General features: G+C 44.1%; 1 protein-coding gene across 1 annotated transcript in view; it reads left to right on the forward strand.

Annotated features, from left to right (window-relative positions):
• Positions 1–10955, forward strand: part of LOC102173650 (NACHT and WD repeat domain-containing protein 2) — a 99082-nt gene extending 88127 nt beyond the window's left edge. Inside the window, exons 4-5 of the mRNA XM_018049918.1 lie at positions 1402–1991; positions 6811–10955. Coding sequence (XP_017905407.1) covers positions 1402–1991; positions 6811–10743 — 4523 coding nt within the window. The 3' untranslated portion in view covers positions 10744–10955. The remainder of the gene's footprint in view (positions 1–1401; positions 1992–6810) is intronic.

Consider the following 17983-nt stretch of genomic DNA (forward strand, 5'->3'; position numbering starts at 1 on the left):
CTTAAGAAAATCTTCCCTGACTTCTCCAAGTGGATTAGATTTCCCAATTGTTTACTCTCACGGTACCATGTCATTCAACTTCCCAGGCATAAAAATAATACATTTATCTGTGGGACTCTGTGATTCATATCCGGAGAAGGCAATGGCACCCCACTCCAGTACTCTTGCCTGGAAAATCCCATGGATGGAGGAGCCTGGTGGGCTGCAGTCTGTGGGGTCACTGAGAGTTGGACACGACTCAGTGACTTCACTTTCACTTTTCACTTTCTTGCATTGGAGAAGGAAATGGCAACCCACTCCAGTGTTCTTGCCTGGAGAATCCCAGGGACGGGGGAGCCTGGTGGGCTGCCGTCTATGGGGGTCACACAGAGTCAGACACGACTGAAGCGACTTAGCAGCAGCAGCAGTGATTCATGTCTGCCATCCTCCACTGGACTATAAGCTTCACTAACAGCTTTTTCTCTCAGCATTCTGTTTTCTCCCACCACTGTATCCTAAGCAACTAGCAGCATGCCTGGTACATAGCAGATGCTCAGTTAAGACCAACTGGATAAAGAAAAGCAGAGGGGAGAAAACAAGCTTTAAAAGACTGCTTGTTTTAAAATTCATGTCCATCGGTTTAATTATTTTATTTTTTTCCCTAAAATTGTGCATAATTGTTGCTTTTTATCAGTACTGATACAATTTTAAATGTTCTTATGGGGCCTCAAATGATTTAGAAAGTATATTTACTTTTATGTGAGCATATGTGTTATAAGCCCTAACATGGTTTATCTCAAAAGAAATAAAGTTACATACTGAGTCATTTTCCTGTTCCTGCTCTGATGGGTGTAATGGGATTTAACAGTGACATGGATAATGGATAAATGAAATTAGCATGTAATTATATTTTGAACACGCTTTTACATTTATATTTACACATATATGTCTGGGGTATATGCATCTCAAACAAAATGGTGAAACCACAATGGAGGAAAGACCGGCGAGGAAGAAATAGACTAGAAACGTCATGTGGCCTCTTTCTCGTTCTCTCCTCGCCCCAGTTAGTTCCTGCTCTCCACTCTTAGAACCTCTGGAGTCTGGGAGCAAAGACAAGTGGGAACTTAGAAGAAGCAACTATAAACTTAGTGTGCTTGCTTTCTTATGATTATGTTCAACCTCTCCCTCAGGTCTTGGAGGAAATTAAGCAATTTTATTTAGAATCCATTGTTCTGGGATCCAGGCTGTTTAGGAAAAGACAAATAGGAAATTAAGGGCTTGAGAAATTATTCTAAAGATGACTCAGCTACACACTATAAGCAAAATAAACTACAACTACTGACTTGAGAGTCACGTGCTAGAAGCGTGGATGCATTGCTTATTGGTTCTAGACAGTAAACTCCTTGTTGTACTTTCTTTCAGCGATAGAGGATGAATTTGACTTTGCTCTAGGAAAGCAAACTCCAGCATTCCTGAAGAAGTGTGTTTGCTATATTAGGAAAATTGCTAACATTGAGCGTTTCGTGAAAATCCCAGAAATGGGAAAGTACATGGATATAACTGGAACAGAACCAAGAATTATTCGGGACCCTGAAGCCCAAGAGAAGCTGATAAAACTCAGGGATGAATTTATTCCTACCATTGTTGCTTCATCTAATCTGAGAGTGTACACGTCTGTTACTCATTGTGACATGAAACTAGGCTATTCCCAAGAAATAGAAAACCATTACATAGAAGGACTTGGTAAACAATTTTATGAGGACATGATTGACATAATTCAGGCCACGGTACAACAGAATTTTGACACAGAAACTGACACGCTCTATGATGAAATCCTTCAGCATTCGTCCTTATGTAAAACATATGCCTCCTTCTACGAGTACAAATGTGAATCTCTAAACATCGTGCATAAATACATTCTTCCAAGCAAAACCGGGCACATCAACCCACTTATTATATACGGTGGACCATGCACTGGAAAGACCCTTCTGCTAGCTGAAGTAGCAAAGAAGGTAAATACCTATTCTTTTACGTGTATATTTGTAAAAAACTTTGGGGAAAAGATCGAGTCACCCAATTCACTTCCATTTTCTGTGTTTACTATGAATTATAATGGGTCCTTTTGGAATGGATACTTTAGCGTTTCTCTTTTGCTGGTATAACAATTATACTGGGAGATAAGACTCACAAGGTTCAATCCTAGAACAGCTTTTTTTTTTGTCTCTTACTGTTCAAACTCATGTTGTGGAGCTAGTTCTCATCTGGCTGGAAACAAAGGCAGATCTCACAACTCTTCTCATCACTCTCAGCAAAGACAAGCCCTCTGATTGCTTCTGGATACTAAATCCATCTCAGTTCAGCAATTAATATGTCCAGTTGTAGATGATAATTAATACTTCAGTCTACATCTCTTCCCCCAACTGAGGCCAACCATATGCCAGGCCCCTCCTGCAGGAAGTAGGAAATGACCAGCTTCTCCTTTCTTACACCACTTCTTCCCCTCCACAACCCCAACCACACTCTGACTTCTATAGGTTGTGATTTAGGGGATGTAGGTAAGGTGGCCAGAACATTCTTATAGACCAGTACCCTTCTGACCTGGGCTCTGCACTCTGGTCTTGGAAGGTGTTTAACACTTCCTCCTGTTTCTTCTGAGGCCTTTTCCTGGTTTCCGGAAGGTCTTTTCCCTCTCACACTACCCGACCTGTCCTCACTGAGCACCTCTCACCTACTGCTCCCTAGGCACAGGGAACCGCATTGTTTTTCCATCTGGTCACCCTCATGGCTCCTAGACAGCCAGCAACCCATATTCTAGTATCTTTCTGCCAAGAGCCTCTCCACAGCAAGCTCCCTTAGACAAGAACTGGGAAAAACAGAACCAGCAGAAACCCTCATCGCTCACACTTATCAGTAGCTGACATCTGAAACATGGGAAACACGTGGGTACTGTTTTGTCCTGAGAAACTCCAGTCCCAAAAGGGCATCTCTCTATCACTTCTCCACTGGAGCAGCTAGCCAGGCTCAGTCACTCAACCTGCATATTCCTCAGCTGTCATCAGACCCAGATGGCTATGTTTCTCAGGCCCTAGGGGACATCCTGAAAGTGGTCCATTGCAGCCCCTTTCCCAAAGGTAGAAGTGAGAAGTGGGCATCTATCAGTCCTCTACTTTGGGAGTAGGGTGGTGAGAGATATAACCCACAGCATCCTCATCTCCCCACTTCCCTGGTGGCTCAATGGTAAAGAACCTGCCTGCTAATGCAGGAGACACAGGGAACGCGAGTTTGATCCCTGGGTCGGGATAATCCTTTGGAGAAAGATATGGCCATCCAGTATTCTTGCTTGAGAGATTCCATGAACAGAGGGGCCTGGCAGGCTACAGTCTATGGGGTCACAAAGAGTCAGACATGACTCAGCAACTAAACAACAACAATAAAATCCTCCTCTCCCATTTTTTTTTTCTTGGCGCCTTTTTCGGGCAGGAGGCAAGTAGTCCACCAAAGGTAGCAAAACTAGTTTTCGAAATTCCCTTTCAAGTCTTGCAAGATGGGCTGGAGCTTCACTCTGGAATGTGGTATCTATTGTCTAAACTGGGTGAAACTAGTACCAGGCTTAACCTCCTGTTACACTTGATACCAAAGTCTGATGGTTTATACTATCCTGGTGTTACTTCAGAATCTTTGTATTGCTTTTCTTGTGACTACTGTCTTAAAAGCAGAACTGTCCTTAACTTTGTGAACATTCTCATGATCTATCACATGAGGACAAGAAGAGGGACAACTGTGCTGCACCTCATGTGGGGATTGTGAGGACACACACAGGTGACAACCAGGTATATCAGACTTATATTCAAAGTCCTTAGGGAGGCCCATTTACCATTTCTCAACCTGCCACATCCAACCACTGGTTTTCCTTCTTGTGTTAGGGTATGAGCCCTTTCTTCAACTGAAACGGCAGGCTTATATTTAGAGGCCATGTCGTCTCAAACTAGGTGTGTGCGTGTGCATGTGTGTGACCGTCTGCCTGTGTCTGCGCACTTCTTTGTAGGTGTGTCTTCAAACTTTAGAATTATTCCAAGCGAGCAAGACAGTAATGCTACAAGGGGAACTGAAATCAAATGAGAAAACACTCGGTGTATGCACTTCACTGGAGAAGGCGATGGCACCCCACTCCAGTACTCTTGCCTGGAAAATCCCATGGGCAGAGAAGCCTGGTGGGTGGCAGTCCATGGGGTCGCTAAGAGTCGGACACGACTGAGCAACTTCACTTTCACTTTTCACTTTCCTGCATTGGAGATGAAATGGCAACCCACTCCAGTGTTCTTGCCTGGAGAATCCCAGGGACGGGGGAGCCTGGTGGGCTGCCGTCTATGGGATCACATAGAGTCGGACACGACCGAAGCGACTTAGCAGCAGCAGCAGCAGCAACATGCACTTCACACTCACTCTAGGGCTTTTTCCTTGTGGAAGAGGGGAGGATAAAAGTTGCTGCAGGAACAATGCACATGTGATGCAACCCTCTGTGTCCAGCACGGTAGTCATATGATGTGTGTGATGCCTGTACACACATGCAGGCCCCATGGGCAGAGTGTGGTGACAGCCAAAGAATGACCTTCTGAGTGCTCGCTGCTCTGGGCATGCTGTGCAACCACCAGCTTCTCACAGGAGCCTTGCCCAGTTCTAGGTCCCCTGCCTAGACTCTGCTTGCTTCCCCTCCCTCCTGAGGAACATCTGCTCCAGCGCCTCCCCGTCTCCACCAACCTCAACTTGTGCTCTCGTGACCTTGTGTCCCTTGTAAGGATCCAGACAGGCATCTCACGTTTGTCTCCAGGTCGTCTCTTGTGCAACCAACATTTCCTGGGACATGAGCTCATATCAGAAGGCCATTCTTTATAGACATCACATATCCTCCAACCCGGGATTGGGAAGGATGATGCATATAATCATCATAAGCCATCCACACAGGGACAAACAGATTGTATTCTGTTTCTGATTTGCCACTGAAGGACAGCGGTAAAATGGAGGGATTGTGTGTGTGTGTGCGTGCATGTACGCATGCTCAGCCATGTCTGACTCTGTGACCCCATGGACTGTAGCCCATTAGGCTCTTCATCCATGGGATTTTCCAGGCAAGAATACTATACCTTCCTCCAAATTAGCTTCAAAGGTTGGGGCCAAACACCAAAAACGAGTTGCTTATTTTCCTTAGCAGTTAGTTTTGAAACTGACATCCATGAATCTTCTAAACTTATTCACACTTTAATCTGAACTACCTATTGGGGAACCAAGTTTCATAAACTTACTTCTTAATGTATTAGAATATATGTCTTTTTCTAAGGAGTATCCTTGGTGAATTCCACAGATTACTGAAAAACATTATCTCCCTAAAAATATGCTTTGGAGTGTTTATACTTTGATCATATCCCTTTTTTTCCTTACCTTTTCAGACAGAAAAATACTAAACCTAGCAGCCATCTCATATATGTTATCTCTTTAACTGTACAATTTAAAAAAGAGAGAGTGGGAGAGAGAGAACACTAGAATGAAAGTCAGATATGACTTCGATTCCATTTTCATCTCTTGGTAATCATTTAACTACAAGCAAGCTATTTATCTGGCTTGGGCCTCAGTTTCCTCTTCTGTTACATGATACTGTAGTCCCATGTAATCCTATGTGTCCTACAGAGATAATGTGAGGTCTGATGACTGCCTGTTTCTATAGTAAACTGTTATAAAGCACAAATTCAGCCAAACTCATTTAACCCACATTATCAGATTTTTATGATAATAATAAAAAATAATTATAATGATGACCCTATAGCATCACAATAGAGTAAAAGTCTCTGAGTCATAAAAGATTATATTCAATATCATTTTATTGCTGAATATTTTTATTACATTCTAATTAACTAGAAGTCTTCCCAGGTGGCTCAGTGGTAAAGAATCTGCCTGCTAAGCAGAAGATACAGGTTTGATCCCGGGGTCAGGGAGATCCCCTAAAGAAGGAAATGGCAACCCACTCCACTATTCTTGCCTGGGAAATCCCATGGACAGAGGAGTCTGGCGGGCTACATAGTGCATAAGGTCACGAAAGAATTGGACACGACTCAGTGATTAAAATACAACAAAAGTTAACTAGACCATGGTCAGCCGTATGTAACCTCAATTAAGGAAGATAATTGACTTGACCTAATGTGTAGGTCCCTGGTGGCTCAGTCGATAAAGAATCTGCCTGCAATGTGGAGACCTGGGTTCAATCCTTGGCTCGATTCCTGGGTTGGGAAGATCCCCTGGAGGAGGACATGGCAACCCACTCCAGTATTCTTGCCTGGAGAACCCCCACTGACAGAGAAGCCTGGTGGGCTATGGTTCATGGGGTCACAAAGAATCGGACACGACTGAGAGACTAAGCATACAATGTGTAGGTCATTACTTAATCTATTCATTAAATATTTACCAAGCACCTCCCATGTGCCAACAACTGTGCTAAGAAATGGAAATTCAGTGATGAGGAACTAAGCATACTAGATATTCAGATTTACAGTTGGTGAAATGCTTTGTAACTTTTAGAATACAAGCCAAATGCTGCCTTGTGGTTGACTGCTACTGTTACCACTGTTTTATTACCTCTGGTGGAGTGATCCTGAGCATTTCACCTATGTCACAGCTTTGTGACAGCTCTCTGACCATCTCAGGCTTTTCCATCTCCTGGGTCTAGGTTACTTTCTGCCTGGTTGGGGTTAACAGAAGGCTGATCTCTGCAGAGAGGAAGTGTTGTTGCATGTGCCCATGTGAATATGTATCTCCATTCTAAACGCCACCTTTGTGTTTTAGGCTTATGGCTGGCTACATGAAGACACAGGACCAGAATCTGACCCAGTTGTAGTCGTGAGGTTTCTAGGAACCACAGACTTGAGTACTGATCTTAAGTCTCTCCTTCTAAGTGTTTGTGAACAGTTGGCAGTGAACTACCGGTGCCTGGTTCAGAGCTACCCTAAGAAGATCCATGACCTCCGTGACTTATTCATAAACCTTTTGAATGAGTCTTCATTGCAGAGACCTCTCGTGGTCATATTCGATGCCCTGGAGCAGCTCTCAGAAAGCGATGAGGCCCGGAAGCTCTGGTGGCTTCCCGTGCACCTTCCCCGCTTCGTCCGGATCGTCCTCTCCACGCTGCCCAACAAACATGGGATCCTGCAGAAACTGAGGTGCCTTATCCACGAAGAAGACAACTATATCGAGCTGATTCCCCGGGACAGGAAGATGTGCAGCCAGGTGCTCAAACACCAGCTTCTGCGGGTCAAAAGGAAGGTCACGTCGGGCCAGCAGATTTATGTGAACAACGCCTTCTCCAAGTGCACGCTGCCCATGTTTGTGAACCTGACCTTCAGGGAGGTGAGACACTGGCGATCTCACAGAGACGTCGATGAGTCCTCCCTCTGTGTCACTGTGCACGAAAGCATAGAGCAGCTCTTCTGGTCCCTGGAGCAAAAGTGTGGGCAGAAACTTGTCTCCCGGGCTCTCGGTTACATCACCATGGCCAAAATGGGTTTGAGTGAGATGGAGCTGGAGGACGTGCTGGCCCTGGACAACAGTGTGATGAATGAGCTCAATGAGAGTGTGAGGCCCAGCAATCCCCTGAGGGTACCTTATCTGTACATCGCAAAGCTCAAGGAGGGGCTCAGTGGATACCTAATCGAGAGACACGTGAAAAATGTCACCCTGCTGGTCTGGGCCAACAGACACCTGCAGCTCATAGCCCAGAAGCTGTATCTGCAGGACAAGAGCGACCTACATGAAATGCACACCATACTGGCAGATTACTTCCTGGGAGTCTGGTCAGGGGGCAGGAGGAAAGCTTTCTGCCTGGAAGACCCCTACCTGAATGGCTGCCTTGACTTGGAGAGCAAAAGCCTGCTGGAGGAGGAGAGACACTTCATTGAGCAGGCTTCCTTTGACAGGCAGGCCCCTGACCAGCCCTGGGTCTTCCAGTGCAATCCACTGGAGCCTGACATCTTTTTTGTCAACCATCGGAAAATGTGTGAGCTGCTGTACCACCTGACAAGGTGTGGGAAGACTGACGACCTACTCTACGGCATCATCATGAACTTCAGCTGGCTTTACACCATGATCAAAATCGGCCAGTTCGACAAAGTGCTCGCAGACATTGAGCTGGCTTACAACTGCTCGCAGGAGAAGGAGCTGAAGTTCCTGGCGAGCACCCTCCGCAGCATCAAAACCAAGGTCGTTGCGTTCCCCGGCTCCCTCTCTGCAGAGCTTCAGCAGAGGCTGCTGCCTGTTGTGAGCTCCCTGCCCAAACTTAGACATCTTCTCTTAGAATGTGACAAAGATGGGCCCAAATACTGCTCCATTGTGCCATTACACTCATCCATGGATGTGACCTACAGCCCAGAGCGACTTCCCTTGTCATCTAGTCACCTGCATGTCACTGAGATTCTGCCCACCTGTAACCCCAGTACGGTCCTCACGGCTTTAGAAAATGGTTCCATCAGCACTTGGGATGTGGAAACGCGTCAGCTACTCAGGCAAATCACAACAGCCCAGTCTGTCGTCCTTGGCATGAAACTCACCAACGATGAAAAGTATCTTGTGGTGGCAACAACAAATAACACCCTGCTGGTTTACGACAATGTAAATTCTTGCCTCCTGTCTGAAGTAGAAATCAAAGGGACCAAGCATGGAAGTGGCTCCACCTACATCAATGGATTTACACTGTCCGTCAAACATGCTCTGGCCTGGCTCGAAGCCAGCAAAGATGTCACTGTCATCGATCTGCTCTATGGATGGCCCCTTTACCAGTTCCACTGCTGGTACGAAGTGACCTGCGTCCAGTGCTCACTAGACGGCGTGTATGCCTTCTGTGGACAGTACCTGAACACCACCACCATCTTTCATCTAGGGAGTGGAGAAAAGTTATGTACAGTGACATCTGAATTTTCAGGTGGGTTTGTGAAGTTCCTTCTTATCTTGGACACAGCTCAGGAAATGGTAATGGTAGACAGTGAGGGCAGCCTTTCTGTTTGGAACACACAGGACATCTCCAACCCCCAGCTGACTGATGACTTTGACTGTCGCAGGGAAGACAGTGAGGTGGTCAGCATTGAACTTTCAGAGGACCAAAGTGCAGTTCTTATCTGTAAGGCCCTCAGCATCGAGCTCTTAGACACTGGCCTGTGGAAGGTGGCAGAAAAGTTCAGAGCAAAACACAACGAACGCTTTATATCAGCTGTGCTGTCCAAGAACGGAGACTGCATCATCGCGACCATGGAAAACACCCCGGCCGTGTTCTTCTGGAGGCGGGACACGGGGCAGTGTATGGCGAGCTTACAGGAAATCTCAGGTACCATAGTCAAGCTGGTAAAATCCAGTCACCACAACATGCTGCTATCCTTATCCACCAGCGGTGTTCTTTCCATTTGGGACATAGATATAATCACAGCTATGTCCAACATAGATAAGACTGGAAAACCCATCCAAAGTCTGGTGTTACCTGCTCGTGGGGAGATCATTTATTCCCTCGATGGCTCAGATTGTGTTCACAAGTGGAACTTCAGCAGCGGGTTCCTTGAAGCAGTGTTTAAGCACGAAGGAACGGTTGAACACTGCGTGCTGACGTCCTCCGGAGATGTCATGGTGACGTCAGACGATAAGAGCAGCCAGTATGTCTGGCACACCAGCAGTGGTGAAAACCTCTTTCGAATTAATGGGCAGAGAATCTCTCAGCTGCTGATTACACACAATGACCAGTTTGTGGTCTCTCTCTGCGAGGAAAATGCCTCCAGGGTTTGGAGACTGGCCACGGGCCACAGGGTGTGCAACATCCTGACCAGTCTGCAGAACGCCTTCATCACCTCTGCGAACACCTTCGTGGTGGGCATGACCAAAAGCAAGGTGCTGGCAGTCAGTCTTTGGACAGGAAGCATCACCAAGAAGTTCTGCTGCGAAGATGGCACCACTATTGTGAATTTTAAATTGATTCCCGACTGCCCGGATATCATCGTGTTTATCACGTCGGCGGAGACGGTTAATATCTGGAGTCTGACAGAAGAAGTGATCTGCCGCCGCGTGCAACTTCCAAACAACTTTCTGAAAAACCTAGAGGATTTTGAAATCTCTCCCAATGGAAAGCTAGGCATTATTTCCAGGGGAGATGAGAATATCAACGTGCTGGATTTACACAGCGGCAAATTACGGGTGGTGCATGCCTCTGGGGTCATTTGGAGGCAGAGGTTGTCTCGAGACGGGCGCTACCTGGTATACATTTGTTTCCGAAATGGGGAAGAAGAGGATGAAAATGGTGCAATATCCAGTTTGATTGTCATGAGACTGGCCGATGGCAAAAATATCGGTGCTTGTTCCCTTTATAAAACACCAACTTTCCTTGCCCTTTCCCAGCGTCACCTGAACATCATTGTGGGTTTTGACGATGGCAGCATAGGGATATACACCGTGGTGGACCGTGTAGATGCTGCGCTGAAAATTAAAATCGCCACTTCAAACAGCAGACAAATTTTCAACAACGCGACACAGACATCCAGGCCAAAGTGTAGTAGTTACTGTTTTAAAGTGTCTGTGGATTGCCTATGGAGAGAGTCGACTGAGGTTTTTGCAAGAGACAGCCCCATCACCGTGAGTGACTCCTCAGAACCGAACGAGTCAACACCCTCCAAGAAACACAACTCCTGCTACGAGCGGGTGTGCTCTGCCCTGGAATCCAGGGGCCACAGCTATGCCCCTGACAACTAACAAAATGTTTTTCCTGCTTAGCAGAACTGCATAATACACACATAAAAGGAAAAACAACTACCTTCTGTTTCCCAAATGGTACACATTTCTTCTTAAAAGATAGGTAAAAAAAAGGAACGATGCTGCAGTTCTAGTATTAATTATTGCCATTCTCATACATTGAGACAATCCCCTGGAGAAGGGAATGGCAACCCACTCCAGTATCTTGCCTAGAGAAAACCATGGACAGAGGAGCCTGGCAGGCTACAGTCCATGAGGTCACAGAGTCAAACACGACAGAGCAACTCACACACACACATGAAATGTACAGAAATGTGAAACTATTCGTAGAATCGGTCTTTTTGACAAAGTTTATCCAAGACTGCGGTCTTGACAGAATTTCCAGAAATCATATTTACATGACTATATCAGCTGAGAGTAGTTTTTAAATTAACTGGACTGGAAGAAGCAGCTTAACTCATCCCGTTGTCCAGATGAGAGAGGTTAGAGCTACACACAGACCATCTGGACTGGAGTTAGTCCTACAGCAACAGGTAGAAATTGTGAACACAAACTGCTGTTGAACTTCAAATGATTGTGGATAACTAAACACAGCCTTAATCTCCCCTTACTCTTTTACGATCCTGACAACTGTGTCAATCCAGTCTGCAGATGGAAGGTCTAAAGGTGCAAAATAATGTAACAAAAGTGCCCAGAGGTACTCCCAGTTTCCCAAGAGAAAGGATGTTTAGTATGAGGCCACAGACTGGACTGGGGCAAGAGCTGCCTACCGCTATTACAGGGCTACTGAACACACATAGAGTCGGTCTTCATTACAACTGCATGCAAGGGTTTCTGTATCATGGAACACACAATTTTTAAACTATTTTCTGGGCTGCAAAGGAACACATTTAATATGAAACCACAATCTTTTCGTGTCATTTTGAAATGCCTGTTTGTGCTGGGTGTAAAAATGTTACAGAAAGGGCATTATAAACGCAGTCCAAACACCTGTTCATTTCTATCATTGTACCAACAAAAGGCTGTGCTATAGAAGTTGGTTGTGTGGAAACATAGATTATTTCCTAAACCCCTGCAGTAAATCTTATTAGAAGGAAAGCTTTCTCGACATGCCATCTGTGGAATACTGACGACATTTGCCTTACTTACTCTCATTCTTCTTCTTTCCTGTGTAAAACGCAGATAGCTGACCAAATACTCTGGGACAAACTGAATATGCCTGTCTTCGTGCTAAAATATTGCATAAATCTTAAGGGCATCCAAAGGCTCTTTACTGTCCTGTTTGTAAGTAAGCACTTTCTTACTTCTGTACACTATATGTATCATTCTTTATCCGTTATCCTTTCTGCCTGAGGATTCTCTGGAGTCTTTTATAGTCTTAGCCATTTCAAAGCAGAAGCTATGAAATTGGTATTCAATGTTTTTTAAAAACTACTTCTCCTGTTTAAAAGAAAATATTACATCCCAGTAGGGTAACATGATTTTCTTCCTTCCATATCCCCCTCATGGCATGTCCTGGGATGACTTTCCAATGGTGATCAGTAGTAGTGGTTTGGTTTGAAAGGGACCATGGTGTCTTGAGAAGACAGAAAAATGAGCAAGGCACTGACTTTCAGCCAGCTCTGCCTTGAACTCATCTATAGACAGATCTTTAACGTCCCAAATGTATTGTTTTCTTAAACTGCAAAAATAAAGGTAGTGATAGCTCCTCTATTACCCTCACAGAGATGTGGGGGAGAAATGTGAGAAAAAAGGAGAGCTACATCCTAATTGTTAATGCTAATGGCAGAAACAAATGATCTAACCCACAGGGAATCCAATATAGGTGTATTTCACTTTGGAAAACAGTTTGACACATAAGCATACAGAGATGAGGTTCAGATATGAAACACCCCGGTGAAAGATTTTTTTCCAGTATGTTCCTCCTGGTCTAGCTACCAACCAGGGAGGTGGTAGCCCAGAGAAGTTTCAGCCCACGTACAGATTACCTGGAGTTGATTGTATGAGTCAATGCTTTTTTTTTTTAGCTCTTTGGAGGTAACACATACTTATTCCTGTCATTATCAGTTAGACCTCCATGCTACACCTTTCTAAGAATTAAATGCCTAGATGGATTCAATGTAGTGTGAATGTTCTATGTAACAGCTAATAGAGTTTTAACAAGTGACTTGAATGATTTTTCCTAACTTGTTTGCAACTGATAGCTCATATTGAATGTTTTTATGTAAACTTTGTATTGTTGGGAAGAATTACCCAATCAGAGATTTATATTTTCATAAATGTTACATTTAGTTAAATTTTGTTACAGAGTTGTTACACTAGAAAATTATTGCAGTCTTCAAAAAAGGTATAGTCTTGTGTATGTATTGTTTGTATGAATAAAGGATAAACTACTTAGATTTGCATGGTGTTTGTTTTTATCCCCCAACTTTAGCAGGTGCAGTTCAGTATCTTCAATAATAATAATAATAATAATTGTTTATGCTTACCAAGTGCTTACTGTACACGAGACACTTTTTGGAGCTTTGCATGTTCTAAGCCATGTAATCTTCACAACAGCCGTATGAAGTAGGCACTGGAAACATTCCAAAGGTACAGATGAAACCTAAAAACAGAGCTCCAGAGGGAATCGCTGAACAGGATTTCAGCACATCATCAATTTCTTTTTGTTAGCTTCTCACAGCACATAAAAATAAAGCATTGAGTATCTAGCAGACACTTACTAATAATAACCTAGAAGAATATTTTCTAATTTCCAGATTAGAGACCAGACTAGGCTCTGAAGTTTACTGGAGGTCTTTGCAAACTCCCAGAATTTTCACGTATAACCATAACCACAATAGTTGAGGCATTCACTCAGCAAATATTCACTTGGGTATGCATTTTGCCAGGACGACAAATTTGAGTAAAATAGTTTATACCTTCTTTGATTTCAGTCTTAATAGGAAAACAGGAAGCAAGTACTATGTGTAGTACATGAAGTTCAGCTCTCAGAGAAAATGTAGAGGAGTGGATCATTATTATTTGCATAAGACCATTTAATACACATGAATTTTGTTGTTTATATAAATATCTTCCATCCTAGGAGCAAGAATACAACAAACACTGTACTTGCTATGTCCAACGTATGTTATGCCTAAAATGATTTAAAAATTAGTCATGCACACCTCTGCCCGCCATAATCCTATAATCTAAGGGAGGTGCAACTAAATTACATATAAGACAGACTATGATTTTTTTTTTTGTTAGACGTGAAAGCCAGGTGCTAAGGATATACTGCAGCTGCTGCTGCTGCTAAGTCGCTTCAGTTGTGTCCGACTCTGTGCAACCCCACAGATGGCAGCCCACCAGGCTCCCCTGCCCCTGGGATTCTCCAGGCAAGCACACGAGTGGGTTGCCATTTCCTTCTCCAATGCATGAAAGTGAGGTCACTCAGTCATGTCCAACTGTTAGTGACCCCATGGACTGCAGCCTACCAGGCTCCTCCATCCATAGAGTTTTCCAGGCAAGAGTACTGGAGTGAGTTGCCACTGCAGAGGAACAAATAAATCCAACTGGGGATCAAAAAGGATGGCCAAGAGGGGGCGACAGAGAGCAGGGGCTTCAAGGATAAGCAGCGCTTGGCTGTCAGAATGTCAGAATGACACTTGAGGTGGAGGAAGCTGCCTGAGCAAAATCAGGGAGAGCCAAAATATCTCCAAAGTACTTAGACGACTTTAAATGCTACGTGGGGATTTTAAACTTTACCTGATAATAGATGTGTGCTAAGTCACTTCAGTTGTGTCTTTTTGCGACCCATGAGGCTCCTCTGTCCATGGGATTCTCCAGGCAAGAATATTGGAGTGGATCATCTCAGTGCACCAGCCCAAAGCATCCAGTATCATGCATCGAACCCGTGTCCTCCTCCAGGGGATCTTCCCCACCCAGGAATCAAACCTATGTCTCCTGCGTCTCCTGCAGGTGGATTCTTTATTACTGAGCCACCGGGGAAGCCCATAATAACCTAAAGGGAATCATTAAAAAGTTTTTGAGAAGGGGAATAGTCTGGGTGAAATGGTATTTTAGAATGCCTGGGGCAATACTATGTCAGCTGAATTAGTGATGAAAGAGACCATAAGCTGAGAGACCAGTAAAGAGACTGTTGCAAAGGTCTGATATAGAAAGCATAAGACCTTGATCTTAGGGCAGTGGCAATGAACTTGCTAAGAGGAGTGACTTCAGGACATCACTGATAGAGAAGACAGTGATAGAGGTTGGTGATGAAAAAGAAGGAAAATTCTAATTCCAGTTCCAACCAAAATTGAGTGAAGAGTAGAGTTACAAATGTAAAATGAATAGGTTAGGAGATGAAAATGAGGGAAATAATAAAGTTGGACCAAGAGAGTTTAAAGGTTAAGACATCCATGCAGGCAATTGGAAATACACTATCCATCCAATGGAGAAAACTGAGCTAAAAATATAGAATCTAACCAGTAATCTCTTTCTCAAAAGTCTAAAATGCTTACTATGGCACTTGCTTGATTATAACGAAAGCCAATACTATGCTGTGTTAATCACTTCAGTCAGGTTAGATTCTATTCGACTCCATGGACTGTAGTCCTCCAGGCTCTTCTGACCATGGGATTTCCCAGACAAGAATACTGGAGAGGTTGCCATTTCCTTCTCCAAGGGATCTTCCCAACCCAAGGATTGAACCCACATCTCCTGCATTGCCAGAGTCTCCTTCATTACAGGCAGATTCTTTGCCACTGAGCCACCAGTGTTAGTCACTCAGTCATGTTGGACACTTTTTTTGACCCCGTGGACTATAGCCCTTCAGGTTCTTCTGTCCATGAAATTCTCCAGGCAAGAATACTGGAGTGGGTTGCCATTCCCTTCTCCAAAACCAATACTGCTGCTGCTGCTGCTGCTAAGTCACTTCAGTCACGTCCAACTCTGTGTTACCCCATATACGGCAGCCCACCAGGCACCCCCGTCCCTGGGATTCTCCAGGCAAGAACACTGGAGTGGGTTTGCCATTTCCTTCTCCAATTCGTGAAAGTGAAGTCGCTCAGTCATGTCCAGCTCTTCAAGATCCCACGGACTGTAGCCTACCAGGTTCCTCCATCCATGGGATTTTCCAGGCAAGAATACTGGAGTGGGTTGCCATTTCCTTCTCCAAAGCCAATACCATAACCTTTTAAAAAATTTGTCTCTTCTTTCATTTAGAGCTATGTTGACAAATATTTGACAGGAAAGAATGGAGACAGAGACGTAGAGAACCAACTTGTGGACACAGTGGGGGAAGGAGAGGAAAGGACAAATTGAGAAAGTAGTGCTGACATATATACAGTGGCATTTGTAAAACAGATAACTAGTGGGAAGCTGCTATGTAACACAAGGAACCCAGCCTGGTGCTCTGTGACAACCCAGAAGGGTGGGATAGGAGGGGGGCAGGAAGGCTCAAGAGGGAGGGAATATATGCATAATTATGACTGAACCATCATAACACTGTAAAGCAATTATCCTCCAATAAAAAAAAATACATATCCACTCAAATTATTGGGTTGGCCAAAAAGTTTGTTTAGGTTCTGCAAGCTGTTACGGGAAGCCCGAATGAACTTTTTGACCAACCCAATAGCTTTCTTAGCTTCCATGACTTATCATCAGAGAACAATTTATATGCCAATGAAAACATAAGCACACCTTAAAAACTAAGTGATTCATGGTGTTTCATTCCCATATGCATGAAGAAACCATAGGTTTTTCTTCTGTATGTTTTTATGAGGGGCCCCTCTGAGCTCTATTTGGCATTCCATGTGATCTGCATTAACTACAGATTACACATAGTACGGACACATCAGAGGGTTTGGGTTAGTGTATCAACATGACAAGCTGGTATCAACATCATAAACTGGTAACTTGAGGTTAACACCACTATGTGTGGTTTATAGTATCCCCCCAGCCTTTAATAGATGAGGGTAACCTAGCCAGCAGCTTGAGCAGACTGAGGGCAGTGGTGCCTCATTTGTTAAAACACATAATTTTTCACCCTCCCTGACCCCATTATTTCTGCGTCCATATGTCTAGGATGGAGCCCAAGAATCTGCAGTTTTACTAAATTCCCCCAGATGATGCTGATTCTGCTAGTCTGGGAAACATACTTTAAAACCCAAAATAAACACCCAAGTCTTTTTGGTCAAAATAACCAACTAAAACTTACCATTACCCTGTGAACACGTTTAAAGCATGGGTTAGAAATTGGATAAGATGGTTCTTTACGCGGACAAAGGGTTTTATCAGGAAGTAATGTAAAACAGCATGCACCTGTGCTAAGTCCCCTCAGCCGTGTCTGACTCTTATGCGACCCCATGGATTGTAGCTTGCCGGGCTCCTCTGTCCATGGGATTCTCCAGGAGAGAATACTGGAGTGGGTTGCCACTTCCTCGTCCAGGGGAACTTCCCAATCCAAGGGTAGAATCAGTGTCTCCTATGTCTCCTGCCATTGGCACGCACACTCTTCGCCACTAGCGCCACCTGGGAAGCCCAAAACAGCACATAAGCTAAGTCACTTTAGTCGTGTCCGACTCTGTGCGACCGCATAGACGGCAGCCCACCAGGCTCCCCCGACCCTGGGATTCTCCAGGCAAGAACACTGGAGTGGGTTGCCATTTCCTTCTCCATGAAAATATTCCATAAATGAATTTCAGTAACTCTTAAACATTCCACAAAATTTCCTAAGAACCTGTGAGAGTATAATACCTGGCAATCCTCTCTAAAACAGAAATTCACCTATCTGCTACATTACTGCTGATGATCTGAAATGTACATGATCTCTAAAAAATAACCGTACTGAATAAAACTGAAAGGATCATCCAAGTTCCTACATAATACCAAAGTATTTATCCAGAATTACTGAATAAATCATAGCAATTTGATATCCTTCTCAGACAAAAAAATCTCAGAACTTACGAGCATGTGGCATTTCACACTGTACCAACTGAGTAACAGTAAATGAAGGTATAACCACTACAACATCTTCACCAGCTTTTGTGTCCTGAAATATGATGTCTGCCCCTGGCAGCTACCATTCCAATTCCACAGGGTATTTTCCAGTCAGACAAGCTGTACAATGATCATTCTTTTCAAAACATTCCAGACCATTCTCATTCTCTTGAATCATAATATCTTCCCATCCTAATAATCTATCATTTTAAAACATGCAGCCACTACATAAGTGGAATGATTCAAAAAAAAAAAA

This window comes from Capra hircus, chromosome 6, assembly GCF_001704415.2.
Source record: "Capra hircus breed San Clemente chromosome 6, ASM170441v1, whole genome shotgun sequence".
NCBI lineage: Eukaryota > Metazoa > Chordata > Mammalia > Artiodactyla > Bovidae > Capra > Capra hircus.